General features: G+C 38.0%; 3 protein-coding genes across 4 annotated transcripts; 1 reads left to right on the top strand and 2 right to left on the bottom strand.

Annotated features, from left to right (window-relative positions):
• Positions 1-1061: 1061 nt before the first annotated feature.
• Positions 1062-6449, bottom strand: galk1 (galactokinase 1). Of its 2 annotated transcripts, none has more exons than XM_063003732.1 (8): positions 6167-6449; positions 4878-5067; positions 4633-4752; positions 3481-3616; positions 3150-3331; positions 1669-1819; positions 1406-1568; positions 1062-1330 (listed from the first exon to the last, which is right to left on the bottom strand). In XM_063003732.1, the coding sequence occupies exons 1-8, from the start codon at positions 6338-6340 to the stop codon at positions 1259-1261; spliced, it is 1188 nt and encodes a 395-aa protein (XP_062859802.1). In that variant the 5' UTR covers positions 6341-6449; the 3' UTR covers positions 1062-1258. The 2 variants fall into 2 exon arrangements, with proteins under 2 accessions (XP_062859802.1, XP_062859803.1); XM_063003733.1 differs by lacking the exon at positions 6167-6449 and adding an exon at positions 5881-6084.
• A 2866-nt stretch (positions 6450-9315) lies between these two features.
• Positions 9316-15507, bottom strand: twnk (twinkle mtDNA helicase). Its single transcript, XM_063003730.1, has 6 exons — positions 15427-15507; positions 12928-14293; positions 12570-12810; positions 11833-11940; positions 11387-11528; positions 9316-10266 (listed from the first exon to the last, which is right to left on the bottom strand). Exons 2-6 carry the CDS (start codon positions 14279-14281, stop codon positions 9946-9948), a joined length of 2166 nt encoding a protein of 721 aa, XP_062859800.1. The 5' UTR covers positions 14282-14293; positions 15427-15507; the 3' UTR covers positions 9316-9945.
• Positions 15508-16221: 714 nt separating this feature from the next.
• Positions 16222-20336, top strand: mrpl43 (mitochondrial ribosomal protein L43). Its single transcript, XM_063003729.1, has 3 exons — positions 16222-16471; positions 19220-19326; positions 19869-20336. Exons 1-3 carry the CDS (start codon positions 16341-16343, stop codon positions 20075-20077), a joined length of 447 nt encoding a protein of 148 aa, XP_062859799.1. The 5' UTR covers positions 16222-16340; the 3' UTR covers positions 20078-20336.
• Positions 20337-25825: the final 5489 nt, after the last annotated feature.

The following is a 25825-nucleotide window of genomic DNA, read 5'->3' as shown; positions in this document are numbered from 1 at the left end:
GCTACATGAACAACGATTGGCTGTTGTTCACAGGGTGGGACAAGCCAGACCAGGGTTCCTCATAACTGGTGCAATTACAACCTCTGCTGGCTGATTGATGGTGCCTGCACAGAGTTGGGGAATAATGCTGATCAGGGTGTGGCTCTCGTGCAGGTGAAAAGATGCAGTCGTTACGGGAGCGGAGGGGGCGTTTGTCAGTTGCGGCGCTCCTCAGTCAGCGGTGGAGGGTAGTATCAGTAGAGTGGGAAGCTTAACGCAATCAGGGTAATTGGATACGACTAGATTAAGGGAGAAAATTGGGGGGAAAAAATTGGAGAAAAAGAGAAAAAAAACGCTATAAAATATTGAAAGTATAAATAATGAAACTCATTAATAAAAATATTTATTTTATAAGAAATATGTTCCCATTATTTAAGTTAAATAAATTACTAAAAATGCCTAAATAAGGTCACCTGAATATACCACAAACTAGTTTAGGACAATTCAATATCTTAAATAAGTAGACCCAGTGATAGTCTTTTTCAGGGCTCCGCTAAATAATAATTCACGAACCCTGTGTCAGCTTTTATTACTCAGGTATTTTGGCTTCACTGAGAAATGACCTGTTTTTTTAATTATCATGTGTCCAAGGTCATCTGATTAAGCATCTTTTATTATTAAGCTATTAAATAGCATTAAATTGAATTAGGCTTCATTTTGTCTAAACATACATGTCAATTCATCTACAGTCTACAAGTAAAAACTTTCAAGTGACCATGGGAGGTGCAATTTTTATAATGTCTTATGAATCTGTTACGCTTACTATCTGGTCAATATTTTTGACTGAACATGGTTCCTGGCTGGTTAAGGTTTAGGAGCTCCTACTCTTTACCGCTGTATATATCCCAAATTTTTAAGTGAATGAAAATAATACTTTTTCTAATGTCTTCTAAAATGTATTTTGTCTATGAGTCATGTGACATATACTGCATTAATGTGCCAAGACACTAGAAGTATATGCCATTCAATGTTTAATTAAGAGTATTTTATTTTACTTAGGAAAAACACTACACACACGTGTATTTCATTTAGTTGAGATTTAATTACATTTTTTATTTAAATATTTCTTCACATAACTGTACAAAGAAACTACATTTTCATTGAAACTGACTGATTAAAATGGAATACATATTTTTAAAAAACAAAAAGTTTTCAAAAATCAGTTTGGAAAATCAAAATGTGTTGGAATATTGTTTTGACTTTATTTTTGATTTCTCATTTATAAAGTAAGGACTTGAGCTCCATCAGATGGGGTTGTTATATAAAAAGTGGGGCATCCTTTGTACCTATCCTGTTAAAAAAAAAACAGTACCTTCTCAGTTAAAATAAAATTACCAAACTGTAAAACATATTGTCAGTTTAATACCTTTATGTGCTGTATAGTTCTTTCTGTGGCATCAGATTGAAGCAGCGTAACTGTACATCCACCAAACCCTCCACCCGTCATCCGACTTCCAAACACTCCTTTAACCTCCATTGCTGCAGTTACCAAAGCATCCAGCTCTGGACAACTCACCTCATAAAGGTCTCTAAACAGACAGTGCTAGCAAGATTAACAGCAAGATGATACTAGGCAATGTAAAAATCAATGACATTATATATAGTAAATATACAAATCTTATATATTACCTAAGTGAATTGTGGCTCTCCACCATAAGCTTTCCAAACTTGGGATAATCCCCTGAAGTGAGTGCCTTTGCTGCTTTTTCTGTGCGATCAATCTCTTCTATTACATGATGAGCTCGATGGTATGTTACATTATCTAATCTGTCTTTGGCACCTACATTTGCAGAAAAGGTTAGTGAAAACATTGCCATTGTTGGATATCTGCAGTTAATACAAAGTCAATTTTACTTTCATTGAATCACAAACACTGAATAATTATTAACATTAATCATTCCAGTTTAGAAACAAGTATGTAAACTTTTAAAACTATGTCCACTATTAAAAAAAAAACACAGAAAAACTATTGGAAAGACACCAAAGAGAAGACAGCAGAAAACTATTGCTGCTCAAGCAAATGTCCAGCTGGATGTTTTACAGTGCTTTTGTAAATGAAATGAAACAAAAATATGAACAAGGCTATGTTTAAAGGAAAACCTGACACTAATACCAAAATCCCTTATACCAACTGTGAAGCATAGTGGAGGATACATCACAGTTTATGGCAGCTTTGCTCCCTAAAGGTCTGGACAAAACAATTGGTGTAGCAGTTGAATGATGCAAAAAAACAATGACCTGAAACACAAAGGTAAATAAACAACAGAATGGTCTATAGAGGGGAATGTCCAGAGAGGAAGTCCAGACCATAACTCAATCAAGATGCTGTGGTGTGACCTGAAAATGACTGTTCAATTAATGAATAAACAGCAAATAATATCAATGTGTGTGCATTATTTTCAATAACAGCTTTTTCTTGGTCAGGGTCACAGTGGATCACCACTGGACAGGGCACCAATCCATTGCACGGTAACACATTCACTTACCTACTCACACCTACAGTTGATTAAGAACATTCAATCCAACTTCTGCAAGTGTTGGGAAGGTGTTTTGCTTTCTCTACTGCTGCTGACCTTCATCCTGACCGAGAAGAGCCGTGACTAACACACTCCCCCTCTAACACGTATGCAGTAGGCGACTGCCTCTTTTTCACCTGCACAAGGCAGGTTGATATGGAGATCCGTATTGCACACAGAGAATCACACACCAATTTCTATTATCCCCCGTCTCTGATCAGGTGCCATTGATCAGACAGCAATAGCTATTGAGGCCATGATTGCAGCAGTTATGATGAATCCCTTCCGGCACTCCCACCCTTGGACGAGCCAATCATTGTCCGTACAGACACCTAGCCTACCGGCAACAGAGCTCGCGAGTTTGAGATGTCAGCTCTGGTGTGCTAACATGTTTTACTGCTGCACCACCCAAAACTGGAGGAAAAACATTGGAATGCAACAAATACATGTGAAACTCCTTCTGGAAAGTGATCAGAAGCTATAGGCTCAAGCCCAGTTCTTTGGACCCCATGCTGCTGTTTTACATCCAGCTGTGCTGCACAACCAGTTTTACAGTAATGCAAATGTGTTTCCTTTTGAATTGCTATATTTTACCTTCAAGATCTTGCAGTGTGGCATCTCTTAGACTGCTCTTGCCCAGAATGGCTGCTGCCTCCTCACACTGTCTTCGTCTAGTGGGATACTCGCTTCCGGTCAGTGAGTGCCTTACATTGGAATTGGTAATAAGAATGACCAGACCAGGATCAGTCAGTGGTACAGCGGTCGCCTCTAACGATCTGGGATGGACAGCAAGCAGTGCCATTAGTCAACAAGCAATGCATCATACAAGCCATCTATAATATTAATATTGTCTATTGTTTACAATATTGCTGATTTAACTAAAAGAGAGTATGTGACAGTATCTGAACAAAAGGACAACAATTACCTGCAGTCAATGAGCAATGCATGGCCCTCTCTGCCTAGCACTGAAACAAACTGGTCCATAATACCACAGGGCACCCCAGCATGAGTGTGTTCTGCCTGCTGGCATGCTAGTGCCTTTGCTACTTTATTTCCATCATCTGTTAAAAGAGACAAAATATGTTTTATTAGATGATTTTACACATTTTATTAGATGACACACAGCTGTGCCCTGCAGTACATGCATTACATACAAATCAAACACTCTCACATGGTTAGGATTGAGGTCAGCTGACAAAATTCTAGAACTGCCCTGGTCAACTGTTATTTATTTGTAAAGGAAACATCTTAAAAGAAGCTCAGTCAAAAAAGTACAAAAATTTAGTCAAATGTACTAAAACATTTAGTGCATTAAAATTGTCTGTTATCACTAGCAAGTTTTAATCTAACCCTGAAATCATCAGCACTAGAGCTGTTTATCAGGAGCTTCATGAATACCGGAATATGAGAAGGTCACTGATTCAAGCCGCTCCACTGCCAAGTTACCACTGTTAGGCCATTAAGCAAGGCTCTTTGTATGGATGGATGGATGGATGGATGGATGGATGGATGGATGGATGGATGGATAGACAGATCCCGTTTATTCCAATTGTACATTTGTTTTGGATAAAAGCATCTACTTAATGCTATAAATATAAAATGTGAGCAACTACAAACAGACCTTAGATGAATATGAACAATCTCTAGTTAGAGTGGTGTTAAGTACATTGTGGAAACTGGAATCCTAAATGATGCTTCACCTAAATGCACCTGCACAAAGCAAGGTTTACAAAAATTAGCCTGCTCAGAGCCTTGACCTCAGGCCCATTCAATATCTATGAAGTTAATCAGTATGCTAACTGATAGGCTTTTTTGCATCTACATCAATGCCTACCTCACAAATGCGCTTGTGGCTAAATCTTAAACATCATGTTCCAAACATTACTGAAAAGCCTTACTAAAAGAGGGAAAGCTGTTATAATGATAGGAGTGAAACCCATATTAAATGTCCATAGTTTTGAAATTAGATTAACAGCTAAATAGATGATGGGTGTCAACTTACTGTTTAGTGTATATTAGCTAGTTTGTGCTGTCAGATAATCAGTTATTTTTTAATATTAAATGTTATTTTCCTTACCTGGACACAACTGTTGAAGGAAGGTGTACACTGCCACTTCAAGTGAAGCAGAACTGGACAGTCCACCTCCTAGCGGCACACTGCTGGCTACTACAGCTTTAAATGCAGGCAAGGTCTGAGCTAAACGGATAAATAGCATACAATTTTACTGCTTGTCTTTCTTCCTGTCACTAACTTTCATAAAAAAAAAAAAAAGAAAAAGAAAGAAGATAAAGTACAGAGTCTCTGGAAAACTTTCAGCATACCTCTATAGTGTTGAACTATGCCTTTAACATAATTGGCCCAGGCTGGCTGTCCCCTCATCAGAGGTGCACTGTCTGTTGGTAGATCAAAGTCCACTCTCCTTGGCTCATCTGCAGATTCTGTAGTGGTTACAACAGAACAGCTCTTCCCAGAGGCACTGCTGCCCACCATAACTGTCACCAGATGCAAAGCCTGTAATAATTTAGAAACGTTTTAACGGGAAAACATTATGTGAATGTTTAGTTGTTTACAGAATCAAAGCTTTACTAATGAATTATGTACCCATCATGGAGATGTTACTTTGCTGCATTATGTCCTTAAAGACGAGCTATTACACTGCTTTATTGTAGTTGCCACCAGACCAATAACATGCTTCTTTATTAGTCTTGTGACACCGGTCAGTAAAGCAGTGGAAAAGCTCATCCTTCAGAGATAATTTGTGTTTACTTTCATTGCTTGTAGAAAAAAAATTAGAAATTGGTAATTATTTTTGCCACAACAGTGGTTGACACAATTTCCAATAAACTACATTTTTAATCATTAATAATAGTACTGTTTAAGTAGTTAAAAAACAGTCACCCTGAAGCTTACGCAACTTAAAACCATAAAAATGAGAACAGCGCACACAGCCTGTTGTGCCACAAAAACCATGAAGCAATAAGTTGAAGTGGAGGTATGCTTTAGGTCATTGTCATGATAAAAGGTAAAATTCCTCTTCAGCTTTTATAGCAGAGACTTAACGGTTTTGTGTCAAAATTAACTGATACTGATATAATTTACAATTCCCTCCACCATGACTAAAGCCCCAGTTCCAGCCAAAGAAAAAAAGACCCAAAGCATAATGCTACCACCATCAAACTTCTTTTGCAGCAAGATGCAACTTAGTAAATGTCAGGATAATCTTACTAAAAGAGCTTAACTTTAATGGATGGCAAGTGTCACTAATATTTAGCATGAGTTTACATTTACAGCATTTAGCAGACGCTTTTATCCAAAGTGACTTACACACAATGAGCAATTGAGGGTTAAGGGCCTTGCTCAGGGGCCCAACAGTGGCAACTTGGTGGTGGCGGGGCTTGAACCGGAAACCTCCTGTTTACTAGTCCAGTACCTTAACCGCTAAGCTATCACTGGTTTAAATGTGATTTGTCCATATCCTCAAATATATGAAGCTGTGCATACCACATTATTTTAGCTTTTCATTACTTTTTACCATATAAATGATTTCAGTTTGTTTTAATTAAATTGCTCAGATGACATTTTGCTACTCATAGCTAAAATGAGAAATCACCATAGGCAGAACAAATCCCTGGTTGTAATCAGTGTGCTCTCCGATCAGATTAACACGACCTGGAGCACACACAGCCACACACGGATCCTCAGCGAACTTCTCTCTGTAAACCCGGCGCGCTTCCTCCACTAACACGCTAATGTTCTCCTTCTCATTCCCACACCTCCGAGCCATGATGTACTGATCACTCAGACCGCTGTGCTCTGTTACAAACACCGGTTCAGATCCAACACAGCCGGAACTAAATAAAAACCTGATATTTCAATAAAACCAGTTGTATAAGAAGTCACGCGCTTCCGTAAACGAAGATGAAGTCACGCGCAAATCTGTATCTATCAGGTTCTGTACTTCAACCGACAGTCTGATTGGTGTAGAAAGATCACGTGACGCTCCAATTGGGACAAAAACGACTTCAGTCTCACGGGTCATGCGCACAGCAATCTAAATATCTTACGTATCCATCCTACTCCCATTATTTTAACTCCCATTATTATTTTATTTTATTATTATTATTATTTTAACTCCCATTACTTTAACCTATATATAAGACTATTATTTTAACTCCCATTATTATTTTATTTTATTATTTTATTATTATTATTTTGACTCCCATTACTTTAACCTATATATAAGACTATTATTTTAACTCCCATTATTATTTTATTTTATTATTTTATTATTATTGTTATTTTAACTCCCATTATTTTAACCTATATATAAGACTATCTTGCCAATGTGGAGTAAGCAATACACAATCACAGGAGTAAAAAATGAAAAAAGTAACAAAAAAGTAGATCTAACACTGTCTAATGCTAGACTAAAGCTTAAAAATGGTTAAAATTATGTTTGTATGTTCTACGTTAGTAAACAGCAATATACAGTACAGTACTTAGTATATTAGGGGCTGAAATGTGTGGTTATTGTTGTTATTATTTTACCTTTAGAAAATAATAGATAAATACACAGTGCATGTCACTGGAAAATATTGTTTCTCTGCAATCAGTTTCCACACAAAACATAAAATGCAGTCAGTTTTTAAATATGTAAAATGTTCATTTAGTTGTACAGATCTTAATTTAAGCATATATATTTTTTATTGTAACATTATTAGTATGTAATGTGTATGTATTTTGTGAGTATAGTTAACTATACTAACCTTGGATCATGTTTTTTAACACAACTGTTAAAAAACAAGTTGCCACTTTTGGGCCCCTGAGCAAGGCCCTTAACCATTAATTGCTTGATTCAGTGATAAGTGTAAGTTGCTTTGAATAAAAACATCAGCTAAATGCTGCAAATGTGAATGCCTGTTCTCCCTGTGGTCTAGTTTCCTCCAACAGGGCCAAAGACATGCAGCCAGGCTAATTGAGGTTACTAAAATTGTGTGTGTGTGTGTGTGTGTGTGAGAGAGAGAGAGAGAGAGAGAGCGTGTGTGTGTGTGTGTGGGTGAGAGAGAGAGAAAGAGAGAGAGAGCGCGTGTGTGTGAGAGAGAGAGAGAGAGAGCGTGTGTGTGTGTGCATATCCGCCCTGTAATGGACTGGCGACCTGACTGGGGTGTTTCATCCTATGAATCGGACCCATCTTGACCCTAACCAGGATAGAGCTGTGTGGTAAAACAGACAATGAATGAATAGCAATAAAACCCCTCAACATTCTGCTGGCTACTTGCTAAATTTCCTGTGCACTCAGGCAACCTCTGCCTGTTAGCTGCATGACACCCACACTGGTCAAGGAGGGCCGTAGACTAGCACGCACGTTTTCTGATATTTGATAAGTGTGTAATTTAAGCACATATGGAAACCACACTACTCCTTCTGTATTGTTTCATTAGTCGTGCCAGTGCCCCAACCAGACAACCTGTGTATGTTGAACACCTAACCAGGCACTGCTACAAGATGGTGGGCAAGTGTATTAAATTGCTGCACCACCTGAGAGCTTATAATGGTGAACAATATTAATAAAAAATATTTTGCATTTACAGAACTTAAAAGTTATGTTAAAATGTAATGCAGCATTTATATATCAAGTGCATCAGCTTGAATTACTGTAACATAAATATGAGTCTAAACAACATGAGCTCACAAACGTGGCCAGAAATACTTGTACCCTTGTGGTACCCTTCCACCCTCTTATAATCCTACCTACCAATGTTCTCTAAATTTACTTGAAATTGATAGATTATTGAACAGAACAGAACAGAAACTTTACTTTTAATTTATGACTGAACACATCATTAAAATATTCAATATAAATAGCATGGACAAATATTTGTACCCTTAATATTATGTAGCACAGCCATTGGAGGCACAGACTACAATACAACGTCATTCTAAATAAGATTTCTCCATCTCTTTTCTGGTAATTTGACCCACTCTTCTTTTTTAACTTATTTAACTGTTCTTGCTCTCTTAAGTTTGAGGGGTGCAGTGCACAAATGTTCAGGACTTATTGCAGGTCACTTCAGAATGGGCCAATGTTTTTTCTTATTCATTCATTGGTGCTTTTTGATGTGTATCTTGGGTCATTATATCCTGCTGGAAGACCAATCACTTGCGAGTGAGACACAGCTTGCTGACACAGGGCTGTACATTCTGCTCCTAAATGCCCTTAATAGTCGTCTGAAATAATTGTGACCTGCACAAATTAACAAGTACACATTTCCTAAGGTAGCACAACAAGCCCAAAACATCACTGAACCTCATCCACATTTCATAGTATGTGTAATGTTCTTTTTGTCGAATGCTTAATTTTGATGCTATAAACTTGAAGTTTGTGTGACTCAACAAAAAGCTCTATTACTTCATTTGTCCAAAGCACATTCTCCCAGAAGAACCCTGAGATGTGAACATGCATTTCAGGCCTTTCTGTGTCTTGCTTGTACAAGAGTCAAGGTAGCAATATTTTCAGCCATGTCTCTAGGTAATGACTTTAACAAAATGGTTTATATGAGGTTTGTATCAGCAATGTGCAGACATTTATCTTAGCTTTTACACAGATCATGTAATATTCATCTCTTTATAAATATAATAAAATAAAGTATGAGCTGTGGTCACTGTTTTAATATGTGCATTTTATGTCTGTTAAACATTTACTGAAGTGGTTGTCTTGGCTTGCAATTCTCAAGAGACACTTAAAATACCTTTTAAAACATTATTTATTAGTAAAAAATATAAAGAATATCTTTAGAACAATACATTTTTGCCAACAATTAGATGGATTATAATTAAAGTGAGTACTTCCTGAACTTTTACTTTGAACATCAACACTGATCAGGATTCCATACTGTTTGACAAGCAAATATGCTTGATCATTTATACAAAAAGTACAAAACAAAAATCATTTTAAATACACATGTAGGAACCATTTCTTGTAAAAAGTAACAGATGCACAGTTAATCTACAGTACTGTAGGCAGATAAATTACGGTTACATTCTCATGTAACTATAAATTCATCTAGTACCGTCAAAATTTACTTGCTAGTCCAATAACAAACAGACATACTGACTTAAAAATGAGACAAAATATGTATAGGAACCTCAAATGTTAGAGCCGTATTGCAGCACTTGTTGGAAGCAGTTGTAGCCTACCGGCTAAGGTACTGGACCTGTAATCAAAAGGTTGCTGGTTCAAGCCCCACCACTGCCAGGCTCTTAACCTTAAATTGCTTAGCTTGTATACTGTCACAGTACTGTAAGTCACTTTGGATAAAAGTGTCTGCTAAATGCTGTAAATGTAAGCACTGAACTCTTTGCTATTGCTTCTTTTCTTCATCAGTCATTTTATTCTTTTTTAGCTGGTGGCTCTTTTACTGTTTTGGGGACTTTAGGCTCTTTGGCAGATTTTGAGACTTTCTGATTTCTTTCATTGACTTGAGTCTCCTCTATATGCTCGCTCTCAGTCCTGTCCCCCTTGACCTTCCGCAGTTTTTGCTTGTTTTTAACTGGTGCAGAGAAAGTAAGTGATGACTTGTTGAACTCCAGAGGGAAAATTCCCACATCTCCATCAAAACGGTTCTTGGCTACCTGCAAAGATCTGCGGCCAGGAACCGTCACAAGCTTCTTTTCCTGAAGGATGAGCACATTGTCAGCTTCCTGACTTGCCTGTTGTGGATATAAAAGTAGAGAAGAGTTTTCACAATTCAAGCATTATACAATAACACATATTTTGCCTAGAACTCAATAACAGAGTATTTAAGCATTACAGATGTTATTTTAAAAATCAAATGTGGTGCGACTAAAATGCTTAGAAATAATTATTTAATACATGTACACATATGCCCTATTCAATTAGTACTGTAGATGTCATTTTTACATCAGGGTAATTAGAAGGTCCTGGGTCGATCCCCAGGTGTGGCGGTCCAGGTTCTTTCTGTGTGAAGTTTGCCTGTTCTCCCCGTGTCTGTGTGGGTTTCCTCCCACAGTCCAAAGACATGCAAGTGAGGTGAATTGGAGATACTAAATTGTCCATGACTGTGTTCGATATAACCTTGTGTGAACTGATGAACCTTGTGTTATGAGTAACTATCGTTCCTGTCATGAATGTAACCAAAGTGTGTAAAACATGACGTTAAAATCCTAATAAACAAACAAACATCAGGGTAATTCTATCTTTTACAGGTATTCTAGATCTACTGTAGATGTGCTTTGTTAATGCAGATAAATTTATCTTCTGGTTATAGTCCCATATTGCCAGAGATCTTATTTTCCTGTTCTGCTACAGAAGGTTTATTGACCACTGCTACTCACTGTATTTAGCTGGCTTTTAGCATTATAAATGACTTAGCATAATAATGTTTTAAAAGAGTCTTCTACCTGTTAGTCATTTACTATGTCTCCCTACTCTACTCTAGGAGCCCACTTGTAAATCACAAGAGTGCATACCTGCAAGCTGATTAAAGGTGCCATTATTACCTACACACCACAATATCACGCATTGTTTAGTATATAAAATAAATAACTGAAAATTAAAAATGTTTAAATATATATTTAATATTTGTATACTGTCAGTTCCCTAATTATTGTTGTTTTTTAGGAAAGAACGTACTTGTTCCACATTAAATTTATTGCTATTTGAAAGCAAGAGTTGTATCAGGAAGAAAACATCTGTAACAAAATCTTTACAAGTTACCCCTATTGGAAACTAGTGTAATCCATATATAGCTAAAGATATAGACATTTTGTAGTACTAAAATGAATATTCTGTGAAGAGAGACATGTTAACCTTAGCTGTGCCAAAAATAGATGCTGTCTGTAATTCTTTGTCATCTTCCTCTTTTCTTGGATGAATAATCATGGTCACATGGCAGCTGCTGTTTGTAGCAAATTTCCTAAAAGCTCCAATAATGTTGTCTTGCATAGCAAACCTGGTAAAAAATCACATTAAACCATTAACTGAAAGGAAAAAGATGTACTCGTTGGGAGACTGACAGAACCTGAAACAGCAAAACAGCAAACCTCAACTGGACGTTAATTTTTTTTTACTCAATCATAATAGCATTAGCTCTTTTAGATGTTTTTTACAGCATTCCTGGTCTTAAACTGCAGCTGTTCCAACTTTTTTGAATTTTTTTGGTATCAAATTAGGAATTTAATTAGAAAGTGAATACATAAATTAATACATGTAAAAAAAATTTTTGAACGGAGAATTATTGTAAATATGTGTCTCACTTGTCAACGGAGAGGTTCTCCTGTCCCATCATAAACTGCAGGTTGTCAATAATCACGTGACTGATGTCATACAGATAAACAGCATGATGCATGGTGTCAAGCACTGTCCTGTAAAGTAAATAAAGGAGTTACATGTTAGAATAGAGAACAAAGAATCACCCATCTCAAATAGAATGGTATTGATTTTAATACAATTTAATACAATTATTCAATGTTGTTCGTAATTTCTTAGAAAAAGTGATGCACAGAGCCATACACAGTACTGATTATGTCCATTGTTTTGGACTGAAGTGTGGATTTGGACATAAATATACACCCCTGGTTCACCCATTAAAAGTAAAAAAAAAGTGCTCTTTTACATTTATTTATTTATTAGGATTTTAACGTCATGTTTTACACACTTTGGTTACATTCATGACAGAAATGGTAGCTACTCATTACACAAGATTCATCAGTTCACAAGTTTAATGTAATGTAATGTCATGGACAATTTTGTGTCTCCAATTCACCTCACTTGCATGTCTTTGGACTGTGGGAGGAATCCGGAGCTCCCAGAGAAAAGCCACACAGACACAGCAAACTTCGCACAGAAAGGACCCGGGCCGGCCCACCCGGGGATCGAACCCAGGACCTTCTTGCTGTGAGGCGACAGTGCTTCCCACTGAGCCACTGTGTTTCTCTGCTCTTTTATAAAAAAATATATATATATATCTATATTGCTTGAAACTTTTACTTACTTAACATTTTGTTGTCCATGGAAGGTCATGAAGTAGAGTGGAAGATCCTCAAACTTATCAGCCCAGTAATCATACTGGTCCAGGTTGTCTTCCAGTCTGTGCATTGCAAACTGGGTCAGCATGATTTTGGCTAAGCGTACATTCTTGATCTCAAAGCTGCCCCAAAGTGTGTTTACTCCCTGCATACATAAATCGAGGGCATACTCACTGATAAAAGTGGTCTTCCCACTACCAGTAGGACCTGGGAATGTAACAAAACATGTAGATCATTTTTATAATTTATTATCATATGAGAATAGAAACAGATCAAGACTTATTTATGTGAACTAGACTATATTTAAACTTGTCTTTGTCATACCTGTGAAAACAGTGAGCTCTCCCGTCCGATGGCCTTTTAAAATTCGGTTGAGCTCAGGAAAACGAGTCCACTTAATTCCAGCTACCTGCTCCATGTTGGCCAACTCTCCATATACATCTTCCCTGAGCTGCTTAAATGACACTATAGATTTGTGTGCCGCAGGAATAGATGCTTTAACGATACGTGTAAGGTTTCTACCATGGACTAGCGCCTCGTTAGCACACGGCTGTAATTCTCCTGGCCGCACCAAAGAACACCGCTTCAATCCCAGTTTTCTGGAAAAGATTTTTGAAGCCTCCCAAGACCGCATATCCCCACCCAGCCACAGTGTGACCTTTTTAAACTGTTCAAGGTAAGGAAGCAGGACCGGTGGTAGGCAGCTGACTCCTCGTGGCAGTGCCAATGCAGGCAAACCAGTGGCCTGACTAACAGCCATGCAATCAGTTTCACTTCCTGCGAGTACCACCTCTGTATCCTTGCGTCCCACTAAATGTAGTCCAAAGAGATTGCAGTACTTAGACAACTTTGGAAAACTAGCTTCTGTATAAACCACCTGGTCATTTTTAGTAGCCGCAGAAAGCAGTTTTACACCACGTAGGCTTGCATCTCGCCCTCCAAACCAGGGAAATACGAGGCTTTTAGTGGGTTTAAAAAATCTCACTCCAAACTTCTTTAAAGTCGAATTGGTAAGCTTATTAATCTGGAACATAGTTTTGATGAGTTGCACCTCCTCCTCAAGAAGATCCGAAAAAGCCACTGAGCTGTTCCAAATCCTCTGCACCTCCTTTAGTTCAGTCTGTCTCTCCTCCTGCTCCTCCAGGCTCTCCGAGTAGCTCAGGAGTACATCAGGGCTAATTAAGGTCTGTCCTTCTTTCTGCATCACCTCCAGACAGTCCTGTAGGTCTTCCCAGCTCCCCTCCACCAAAGTCTCTTTACAGAGGAACTGTCCAGTCATTTTGTCAATAAACATTGAGTAGGTTTCTTTTCCACGTTCTTCAGAGACAAGTGGTTTTGGTCCCTCAAATATACTGGAAGCATGTAGGCAGCTATAGCCATCGTGAAAGAGAATACCTTTAGATCGTAAATACTGCTTAATGTCAGTCACTGTGACAGGGTTTACAGGAATGTCAATTGTAGACTTTGTGTCTCTTTTCAGTGTTCTGCTGAATAACAAAAGCCTTGATGGTCCATGAATGTAGCACCAAGAGGGTTTTCTTGGAGGATGATGCAAAAGTGAGAGGTGATGCACCTGAACATAGGTGATGTATTTTAGGGGTGGAAGATGACTGGGTTGAAGTCTACAGCCTGCCCCTTGTAAAAGGCAGGCTGAACTCCTTAAGAAGTGTCTCCACATTAATATTTACATCTGTAACATCAAAAACAAAAAACAGTTGGTAATATCTACTAATCATGAATGTAATATATAGCACTATTTTATAATATATATATATATATATATATATATGCATATATATATATATATATATGCATATATATGTATATACACCGATCAGCCATAACATTAAAACCACCTCCTTGTTTCTACACTCACTGTCCATTTTATTGGCTTCACTTACCATATAGAAGCACTTTGTAGTTCTACAATTACTGACTGTAGTCCATCTGTTTCTCTGCATGCTTTGGTAGCCTCCTTTCATGCTGTTCTTCAATGGTCAGAACTCTCCCAGGACCACTACAGAGTAAGTATTATATGGGTGGTGGGTCATTCTCAGCAGTGCAGTGACACTGACATGGTGCTGGTATGAGTGGATAAGACACAGCAGCACTGATGGAGTTTTTAAACACCTCACTGTCACTGCTGGACTGAGAATAGTCCACCAACCGAAAATATATCCAGCCAACAGCGCCCCATGGGCAGCATCCTGTGACCACCGATGAAGGTCTAGAAGATGACCAACTCAAACAGCAGCAATAGGTGAGCGATCGTCTCTGATTTTGCATCTACAAGGTGGACCAACTAGGTAGGAGTGTGTTATAGAGTGGACATGGTATTTAAAAACTCCAGCAGCGCTGCTGTGTCTTATCCACTCATACCAGCACAACACACACTAACACACCACCACCATGTCAGTGTCACTACAGTGCTGCGAATGATCCACCACCTAAATAATACCTGCTCTGTGGTGGTCCTGACCATTGAAGAACAGGGTGAAAGGTATGCAGAGAAATAGATGGACTACAAAGTGCTTCTATATGGTAAGTGGAGCTGATAAAATGGACAGTGAGTGTAGAAACAAGGAGGTGGTTTTAATGTTTTGGCTGATCAACACACACACACACACACACACACACACACACACACACACACACACACACACACACACACACACACACACACACACACACACACACACACACACACACACACACATATATATATATATATATATGTACACTTTTTACATTTAATGTTATATTTAGTTTCTGTTACCATGCTATTTAAGAACATATCATTAAACTTTACGAATAACGGTTCACCTGTACATGCAGTAGGTCCATGCACAAGACCAAGAAGATCAGCAAATAGAACACATATTTCTAATGAACAACATTTAACTTCACCTGAATGACAAATCTGCAAATGCTAATTAAAACCTTCATTACACAGCGCCGAATACAAAATCCATCCACGTTTAACCTCACATGCACACAACATGCATCTTACGTGACATTATTTCCCCCCACCGTATTCAGATAAGTCCTGCATTCTATTGCACTGCGATTGGCTAGCAAGCCATATTGTTGTTCGACTATTGGGTAAGATGCTTGTAAAATTTGACACAAAGCCAATCATAGAACAGGAGGCGTGCTTCCCAGAAAACGGGTGGACAGAAGAAAACGCCTTCTCACGACCTTTCGTAACTTGGGCTTTCAAAACAACTCCGGGTTAAACAAAGTGTTCGGCGTTAGAATTCCGTTAATAAAATGCTGAAATGCGATTGCAATACTGTATATGATGTAACATTTTTATGAATCTGGATTTTAATGAATATATAATAAAGTTAAGTGAACTTTATGGTACGTGTGTGGCATAGGTTTACATATTTACGAAGTATATATGTCTATGTTAGTTTATCGTTCAAGTTGTTGATATTATAAAATAAATATAAATAAATAGGTAACTATAATAATAAATCACAATAAAGTGAAATATGTGTTGGTTTAATTATGCATATGTGTATGTTATAAAACTTGTTTACTCTGCTTTGGTTTTATTTCTACCCGGATGGTTATCATGCTCGGACCATAGTTATGCTTTTGCGCGTGCGTCCTTTCATGCGGCTGTCAGGACAAACTCTGTACAGATCAGTTATCAGTTCTGTACAGCATTCATTCTTTTAGTTCATTTTGTTTTTAATGCTTCATGTTCCAGTAGATTTCTGGACTTTGTCATGACTGCTCGAGGAACCCCGAGTCGTTTTTTACAGAGTGTTCTTCGGAACGGTGTAGGTCGGTATGTGTGCCAGTTGAAGCGGGTTTCTCTGGTCTTCTCCAAGAACGCTCAGAGTTCACTGGGAATCAGGTAAGAAATCAACGAGAAATAGAGCAGCTGTTATAGCTAGTGAAGGTCAAGTGCAGGTTTTATTGTATTTAAATGTTTTGCAATTGTATTTCAGTGTTTTTTAATATATATTTGTGTTATTTTTGGTGTATAAGTGTCAAGAACAACTCTATTAGGGCACAGCGGAATATTCCGCTTGCACACCAGCACGAGTTCCTGAACTCCTCGGTTCGAAACTCGATGTTGCTTCCGGTTGGCTGGCCGCCATCTAGCGGGTATAATTGGCAGTGCCTGCAGCAGATACTGATTGGCCACTGTGTCTGCAGGATGGGAGCCGGACTATAGCTGCGTCCAGAATCGCATACTTCCATACTCAGTAGTACGCGAGAGCGGTTAGTATGTCCGAATACATAGTATACATAAAGAGGTACGCGAGAAGTACCCGGATGACCTACTTCTTGGGCAGCCATGTTTGAGTATGCAAGCGATGCACACTTGTTGTCCGCTAATGTATCCCATAATGCAACTGGAGCTGCGTAGGCGTTCGAAGCGGAATAAGAAACAAGACAGATAGCGGAAAACGGAGAGTCCTCTGTTTACAAGTGTAAGTAAGTAAAGTAAGTAAGATAAATAAAATTTTAAAGACGAATAAATAACAAAAAGACGATAAATATCCAAAATTTTGGTGAGTGGGGTTTGTAATGAGTCTGTAACTATGGTGATATTACGTCATCACGTCCCCCACGTCATCACTTGACGTTGGTAAGATGGTGGATGTAGTACGTAGCGGTGTTGTGTGCATACTGCATACTTCTGTACTGAAAGTATGTACTTTTTTACCGGCCAAGTAGTGCATACCTCCTCCAATCTAGTACATACTCTGTAAATATGCGATTCCGGACGCAGCTTGTGTGGGTGGGTGGGTGGGGCTTCATATGCCGTGTAAGGACCCTGATTGGCGGAAGAGATGCCTGTGCAGAAAGCAGGGGCGAGAAGAGGAGGGCTGTGCACATGTCGGAAGAGGCGTGTACAGCGGCGTGCTCTCCTCGGATGCAGTTTAGTATCTCTCAGCAGCGGAAGACAAAATTGAGTGCGCTAAATCGGGAGGAAAATGGGGAGAAAATGCATTAAAAAAAAAAACAACCCCATTATTTTACATTAGCCTAAAATATATGCTGTTCCACAGGACTATGGAACGCATTAACAGGTTTCCCATACATCCTTATGGGGAAAAAAATACCTTGAAACTCGTCGTTTAAAGTCAATGCCAGTTCCAGAACCAATTGACGACGAGTTTCAAGGTACCCCTGTACAGTCTAATAGTTTGATTGTTTATTAAACATTTTGGTTGTGGAGGGCTTGATAATGCGACCTCAGGCACTGGATTTTCCATGGATCTCTGTCACCGTCACCTACTGACAGAACAATTCTGATAGCATTGATTGTTTTTCTTTCATTTTTATCCCACGCTTTATCCTGGTCAGGATCGCGACATGTACGGTTCCACCAGAAAACAGGGCAGGGCTTCTGCCAACAAACACAGGCAACCATGACTGTGTAGATGAGGAGTGCCCAATATGTTGATCGCGATCGCGCTTAATTCAAACAGGTCAACGTGATTGACATGTTTCACAGGCCACTGTTTCTTTAATTTGCGGTTTGTTACCATAGCTACGCCTCAGCCCACCTAAAGCACCGCTAATCTAGAAAGTTTTCATTCATCAATAGCCAGTATGCGGCATTTTTGTATTTTTCCTTTTGTAACCTACACTGTTTGTGAAGATGAGTGTGCAACCAAGCACAAAGAAATCAACGCTTCTATTCGGACAAGAACACTGCAAAGACGGCTGTTCCGTTTAAATGTGGAAGAAGCGGAGACATTTTAACCCTACAATCTGACATTCATATGAAGTCAAGGGCATCTGGTAGAATAGAGATGGCTCTAAATACAGAGCTTATAATGTCGATAAAACACAACACAACAACAACAGCATCTGGTGGACAATTTTGGAACTTGCTGGCTGAGGAAAAATATCCAAACATAAGAATACGTGCCACATATTTGACAGCATTTTTTGGATCAACTTACTTTTGTGAATCAGCCTTTTCCCACATCAAAATAATTAAGTCTATATATCAGTCCACCCTCACTGATGAACACTTGGAAGCCTTGCTTGAGAATTGGCATCAGCAGCTACTGTTTAGACTACATAAGCCTGGCTGACACCATTCAGTGCAAATCATCAGAATATGGTTAGTGTGATTTTTGAGTCGCTTGCCCTGTAATGCTGAATATCAGTATAGGCAACTGAAGCGCATTTTAAAAAAGCTACAAAGCTTTTTTTTGAAAAATGATGAGGCCAAACTTTTTAAAAAATAGATCGCGATCACCTGTCAACTGAAATAGCCATGAAAGTGTGGGCACCCCTGCTGTAGACGCTCGGCCATCCGTCTGGTCGGTGTTCAGAGTTTGATAGTGTTTAGTTTCTGTGTAAGAAAGTTACTGTTTCTTGTAATCTTAAATGGCATAATCTGTAGTCCTGATTGAGCTGCATTATTTTATTGTTTTTTTATTGACTTTGAGGCATCTGAAATAAAGTACAGATTTACAGCTGTAATCCTTTTCAGTCGTAATCCTTGGTAATAGATTGGGACATTCCTAAAATAGTAATTTTTGCACATTTAAATAGACAGGGTGGTTTTTTTTTTTGCATCTTTTGTTGCATCTTTTTGTATTACAGGTTAAGTGCATATTGGTTTTCTTCACAGGGATTTTATTGAGGATGGTGTGGTTGACTTTGCCCAGAAAAACCCAGGCATTGTTGTCTATGTCTCTCCCCAGTCATGCAGAATTCCAAAGATAGTCGCTGAATATTGTAAGTATAAATTCTTTCATACAATAATTTTAGGCTTAGAATTGTAATCAATTGTAATTTTGTGCATTTTTAGAATGTAGAAAGTATTTACCCGGTAGGGTTTAAACATGAAATCCCATTGCAGCAGCTGCAGCAGTTTACTGGGTCAAGACATTAAACAACACGTGTGTTTACTGGCCCCTGATGTATATAATAGCTGAATACCTGTTGAGATGCAGAGACATCTTTTAAAGCTAATAAAGGTAATACAGTAAAGGGATGTGGCATGACTATAGGGAAGACATGGCTTTTACCAACCGGCATTCCATTAATAAAAAAATTAATTCTGCACCCCTATGAATTACAGTTTAAAAGGTATTCCGGTAAGGTTATATAGAGCTGTAATTGGCCATTTACAAATAATTCTGCAGTACAATATTGCATCTGCGTTGTTTCTCCTTGTGTAAATTTTGACTTTGTTTAAACATATCCTGAATTTGAGACTATTTATAGTTAGTAATATTGTGGAAAAGCTAAAATTAAAAAAAATTTTATCCACACAGTAAATGGCAATGTGAAGGAAGAGCTCGTCACCAATAAAACCTCACAGCAGATTGCAGAGCTGATTACCAAGATGGCCGACCAGTCTGGCCTGGACATCATCCGCATTCGAAAGCCCTTTCACACAGACAACCCGAGCATCCAAGGCCAGTGGACTCCCTTCACCAATCAACTGCCCAGCACAGAGCCAATTGGTCCACAGACCAAATAAGGACTTGTTACCATTTTTTTTTATTTATGTTGTACTGGATAGATTTATTTCTGTGGTTATTGAACAGATTTACATCGTGGCACATTGAAAAGAAGGTCCTGCTTTCCCACAGTAAAGAAAAGTATATTATGGCATTGTCTTTTTATGCACTACTGTGAAAATGCTGGTAATTAACTTTACTGTAAGTTTTTTTTTTTGTGACCATGAGATAGAGGTACCTGGGAGGCCACCTGAAAGAAATAAAGTTTTGTAAAATGAATTTTGCTTAATTGTTGCATGTTCACTGTAGTGAACAATTACATCATGGCACTAGGCATGTCGCGCACACACAAACACAGGCCGACTGAAATAAAAAGCCAAACAAACAATAACTGCTTGTCAGCAATGTTACCAACAAAACTATGATTTTAATTCTAGCTACTAGTGCAGTTGCAGTATCAGTAATGTCATGTCCTACCCAACAATTTGACGTCGTACTGTGATGAACTTTACAAAAAAGAAATGTTATATTTAGTTTGGGCTTAATGTTTGTACAGTTAGGTTTAACAACATTTGGATCATACTGCTTTTAATTTACACTCTGGACCTTGTGTTGATTGTGGATGCAACACAGTGTCAGAAATCTGGCAACCTTTGGATTATTTAAAGACCAAATGCCCTTGATCGGTCAGTCAGGTGTTTGAATTATACACTTTCTAAACATATATTTAATCAATACATAATAGAAATAAAATACCTGCCAATGATAAACTGTAAAAATAAATAGGGGGCAGGATATACAGGCTGATTAATACTGTTGTGTCTTACATTGTGTATGATTAGGACTACAATGTGAAGGTGCCACTGAACAGTCAACAGTAAAATATATATGACATCTTAAAATTAGGACTATTTTACATAGTGTAAATATTAACATTAAATAATTTTGTATACTATATAACACTTACTGTGTCAGGCTGAAAAAGAAACAGCTTGGGCTGCTTTTACATAAGTGTTTTGTGCTTCGTTCACCGCAAGGCTTTGTACATTGTCTTATACCACCTACTGCTAACCGCTTTCTGCTGGCTGTGAGTCTGTGACACTGAGCAGCAAGCTTTAAAACAATACACAGTATACACAATACACTGTATCTCGGCTTAAAACAAGAAAGCTCTGGCAATGGTCCCCATTTTCAGTTGTTAAAAGATAGAAAGGGGAAATGGGTATAGAAACTTGCTTTCATCAAACAACACTGCAGCAAGTGATTCCCAGAATGGTAGACATGGGATTGCTCTTTAAAACACAGACCCATTCTGAGGATGTCAGTTGGACATTTGGCCAATATCTGAGTTGTTACCACATTAAAAATGAAAAACAAAGAATAAGTGTTGTTTACAACTAAAAAAAAAAACGAGCTTCACAGTGAACCACTGACTGCAACTGAAAAACTAAAGACAAAGAAGGCTAATTTATTTTAGTGCCTTTGGTGATGTACTACTACATATGTATGAATACATTCTAAAGATTAAAAGTTAAATTCTACAAGTGTGCTCTCTTTACATTATCTCTTCTCAGTGAAATCACACTTGACCTATTCTGTGGATTAGACCGCTCTAAATACAGCACTGTTGCTAGGTGACTGCTTCTTATGGGACATATAAATGGCCTGATTTCACATCTGAGGGAGCTTAATTAAATAAGCACACGCAAAACTGTCACAGAAGAGATTTTAATTTATCTTTTCTGTAGAGGATGCGACTTTGGTGAGGATTTCTCTATTACTAGACAACTAAGAAGGCTCAGTTTAAAGAGTTTTAAGTGTTGTGAGAAAGAATGGCCTAACTTTTTTGGAATGTGTTAAATGCATAAAATGCAGGAATAACTCACACCCTCTCCAACATGTGCAGTAGCCAATCACCTTTTTTCACCTGCCCAAGTTCACACAGGGATCAGTATCTCATACAGAGAGTTATGCACTGCTCCCCATTATTCCCAGTCTCTGTGCAGGCACCATCAACCAGCCAGCAGAGGCCGCAACTGCAGCAGCAGTGAGAAATCCCTTCAGCCTGCCCTCCCGTAGACATAGCAAATAATGTCTACGTAGATGTCCAGCTGGCCAATAGCAGAACTGGGATCTTAGCAGTGTTGGGCCAGTAAGTTTTACTGCTGCACCACCTGAGTGTTTAGTCATTCTTTTTGTCATTTCAGATTATAATCAATTTGGCTATTTTTTAGGTGGCACAGCGGTAAAACCCACCTCATGCAGGTGAAAAGATAAAGTAAACTACTGCACACATGTCGGAGGGGGGCGTGTGTCACGACTCTCCTTGGTCAGGAGTGGAAGTCAGCAGCAGTACAGACGATGCAAAATGCAATCGGGTAATTGGATACAACTAGATTGGGGGGGAAATTGGGAAAAAAATGCAGTTGAAAAAAACAAACATGAGAGACACTACCACATTTTAGTGCTTTTATTAGATGCCATAACAATATCATTTCTTTAACAGCCCAAACTAGCTTCTTAAATACAATTCTTAAATACATGTAATAAATAACATCAAATGAAGTGCTAAATTAAAATAAAGAGAGAACTGGATATTTGGCACAAAAGAGTCATCATGCATAAATCTGCTACAGTAAATATTTAAAATATTTTCAAACAGCAGACATTTTAATACATGAAAAGCAACAGCGTTTAGAGTCATCAAAAGAACATTTACCTGCTCACAATAGTTATAAAAACATAACACAAATCTGGTATTTAAAATAAAAAAGAATTCATTAGATTGTATTTGGAGCTAGGTTACTTTGGACAGATACAGATGGGCAACAAATGAAAAACCTAAATAAAAATGAACAAAAAATAATTGCAGATGTTTTCAGACAGATGTACTGCATGGCAAAATTAAGCAATTAACTTCTTACCTTGCTCTGTGGTGTCTTAATCATCATCATTAATCAGTGAAATCAGTCTTTTCGTCTCAATATTTGAAACGTACTGTACATAGTTTGCTGTTCTTGAAAGAATTAAATGTACACTTGTATCATTAATTATCCCAATTCCCCTACACACACAGATTTACCATAGCCAACCATGATTGGACCTTTAGAAAGTGCATGATTAGTTTTATTGGAAGTTGATGGTTGCCTTTGCTTTTGAATTAAGCACAAGCTAGGTTTTCAAACTCTGGCCAAAAATGCTTATGTTAATGTTTCACTGGACCGCCTTTGGCTTTGATTATGATCTATATTTTCTGTGGCATTGTTTGCAATGTCACAGCATTTACTTGCATCTAAAGTCGCACTGTATTGATGACAAGAGTCAAACCTCTCTGTAGTGTGTTCTCCAGCACATCACAAAGACGTTCAATTGGGTTAAGGTCAGGTCTCTATGGTGGCCAATTCAAGTGTGAAAATGATTTCTCGTGCTCTGTGAACCACCTCTTTCACAATTTGAGCTTGATGAATCTTGACATTGTTATTCTGGAAAAACATCAAGTGGTGGAATAATCTGGTCATTCAGTACACTTAGGTAGTCAGCTGACTTTATTTTATTGCCACATAACCTGAGCCTAGACCTGACCAACTGAAGCAACTTGAGATCATAACACTGCCTCCAGAGGCTTGGTCAGTGGGCATTATGCATTATAGGTTTATTGACATGCCCATGACTCTAGTATAGGGTGAATCTGGACTCATCAGACAACATGACCTTTTACCATTGCTCCAGAGTCCAATTTGTATGCTCCTTAGTAAATTGAAGTCCTTTTTCAATAAACCCAACTAACAAGTGGTTTTCTTATGGCCACACAGCTGTTTAGTAATTTCAGCGATCTCTTTCGGTTTTTGCTTGATGCTGGCATATTATCTGTTCCATCTAAAACATAATAACATATTTTCCATTAACGTGGGATTTGTCTTCCAACATGATTGTTTAGGAAATGCTGAGCTATTCACTGCATCAGTTAGAGTAAAGAATTTGTTGCCAGCTTAAACATATGAATTAGTGCAGTAATTATTTAATAAAAGACTTTTAAGTATTTGCTTATTTAAATCCAAACTGTGACAATTTATTTGGCCAAGCAGTGTAGCTTTAAAGTGTGATTGACTTTGCCAGGGCACTGTGTTATCCAAGGTAAATTGTGTTATCATAATGATTCTCCCTCAAGTGGCACCCAGCCAAAATGATGCACTTTAACAATGCTGCATTGTCTTTTAGAGAATAGTTTTATGCATCGTCAGTTTCTGAACATCACACAGTTCTACAATTCCAGGATAAAAGTACTAAATTGGAGATTTAAAATACATATGCTTGTCACCAGGATGCAACCCTTGGGAGAAACATTCTTGTAGTGAAACATCATTTAAAGTACAGAATTGCACCTTGAAGATTACTGCTGTGTCTTTAAAAGTATACATTTGCACTTTTTGTGCCTGAGTAAACAAAAATGTACCTGTAAAGTACTCTTTGATTTTTTCATCTGCATAAAAGAAACTCACCTTTTCCTCTGGCAAGAGAATAATATAAACACCATTTCTTAAAAAGTTAGGGTATTTTATAAAATGCAATAAAGACAAGAATCTGTGATTTAATAACTTTCTGTTAACCTATTTTTAACTGACAAAAACACAAAGAAAAAACAAGATTTCCAATGTTTTCACTGACCAACCTAATTGTATTGTGTAAAATTATAATTTAATACCTGCAATACACTCAAAAAACATTGGGGCAGGGGCAAAATAAGAGTAATACGCTTGAATATTTAAGTTTCATCATTTTAAAATGATTGGGTATAAAAGGAGGATTCGTCAAAGGCTCTGTCCTTGCAGGGAAAAATAGGTCATGGCTCATCACTTTGTACCAAACGTCATGTGAGAATTGTCAATCAGTTTAAAAAGAACATTTCTCTATTTCTCTATGCAATTTAGGTCTTTCAAGGCTTTGGGTGACACTGCACAAGAAAATGTCATGTTACTGTGATAAATATAGCCACATGAGCACAGGAGAACTTAGAAAAATGTTGTCAGCTAATACAGTCCACCACTGCATCAAGAAATGCAGTCTGAAACTCTATTACACAAAGAAAAAGTCATACATTAATTGTATGCAAAAAGCCGCCATGTTCTCTGGGCCTGAGCTCATCTTTGATGGACTGAGAGTGGAAATGTGCTGTGGTCAGATGAGTCCACTTCTTTGCTTGATTTTGAGAAAAACAGACATCTGGTTCCATTCCAAAGACAAAAAGAACCATCCAGACAAACACCTGTCAGGTTTAAGGGTGCATCAGTGCATATGTGTAAGGGTAACATTGACGCGGAGTGTTTATATTGGTATTTTATAGAGACATATGCTCCCATCAGGGCAATATCTTTTCACAGAAAGTGCACGGTTATTATACAAAGGTTCTTCAAAAAGTTTCCACACTTTTATATTTTTGTTGGAAAAGGTGAGGGTGGGAGGAGTAGTAATTGGTCGTGTCTGAGAGACTGAGAATTTCCACCTATTTGGACCTCTCAAAGAAGCTTTAAGTGGAAGAAGATTTTTATGTGATGATGATGTGAAAGCAGCTGAGCATCAGTGGCTACACGCTCAACCAAATATTTTTTTTGCTGATGCCATTAAAATGGTACAACGCTGGGAAAATGCATTGCAAAGGAAGGTGACTGTAGAAAAGTGATGTAATGTGAGTTAGAAAAGTGTGGAAACTTTTTAAAGAACCCTCATAAAAAGAAAATACCAGGACTCATTCTGCACATTCTACAACAGTG

The sequence above is a fragment of the Trichomycterus rosablanca genome, chromosome 10 (genome assembly GCF_030014385.1).
Source record: "Trichomycterus rosablanca isolate fTriRos1 chromosome 10, fTriRos1.hap1, whole genome shotgun sequence".
Taxonomy (NCBI): Eukaryota; Metazoa; Chordata; class Actinopteri; order Siluriformes; family Trichomycteridae; genus Trichomycterus; species Trichomycterus rosablanca.
Note: the sequence above shows the minus strand (reverse complement) of the source record. Positions and strands in the feature narration are given on the sequence as shown.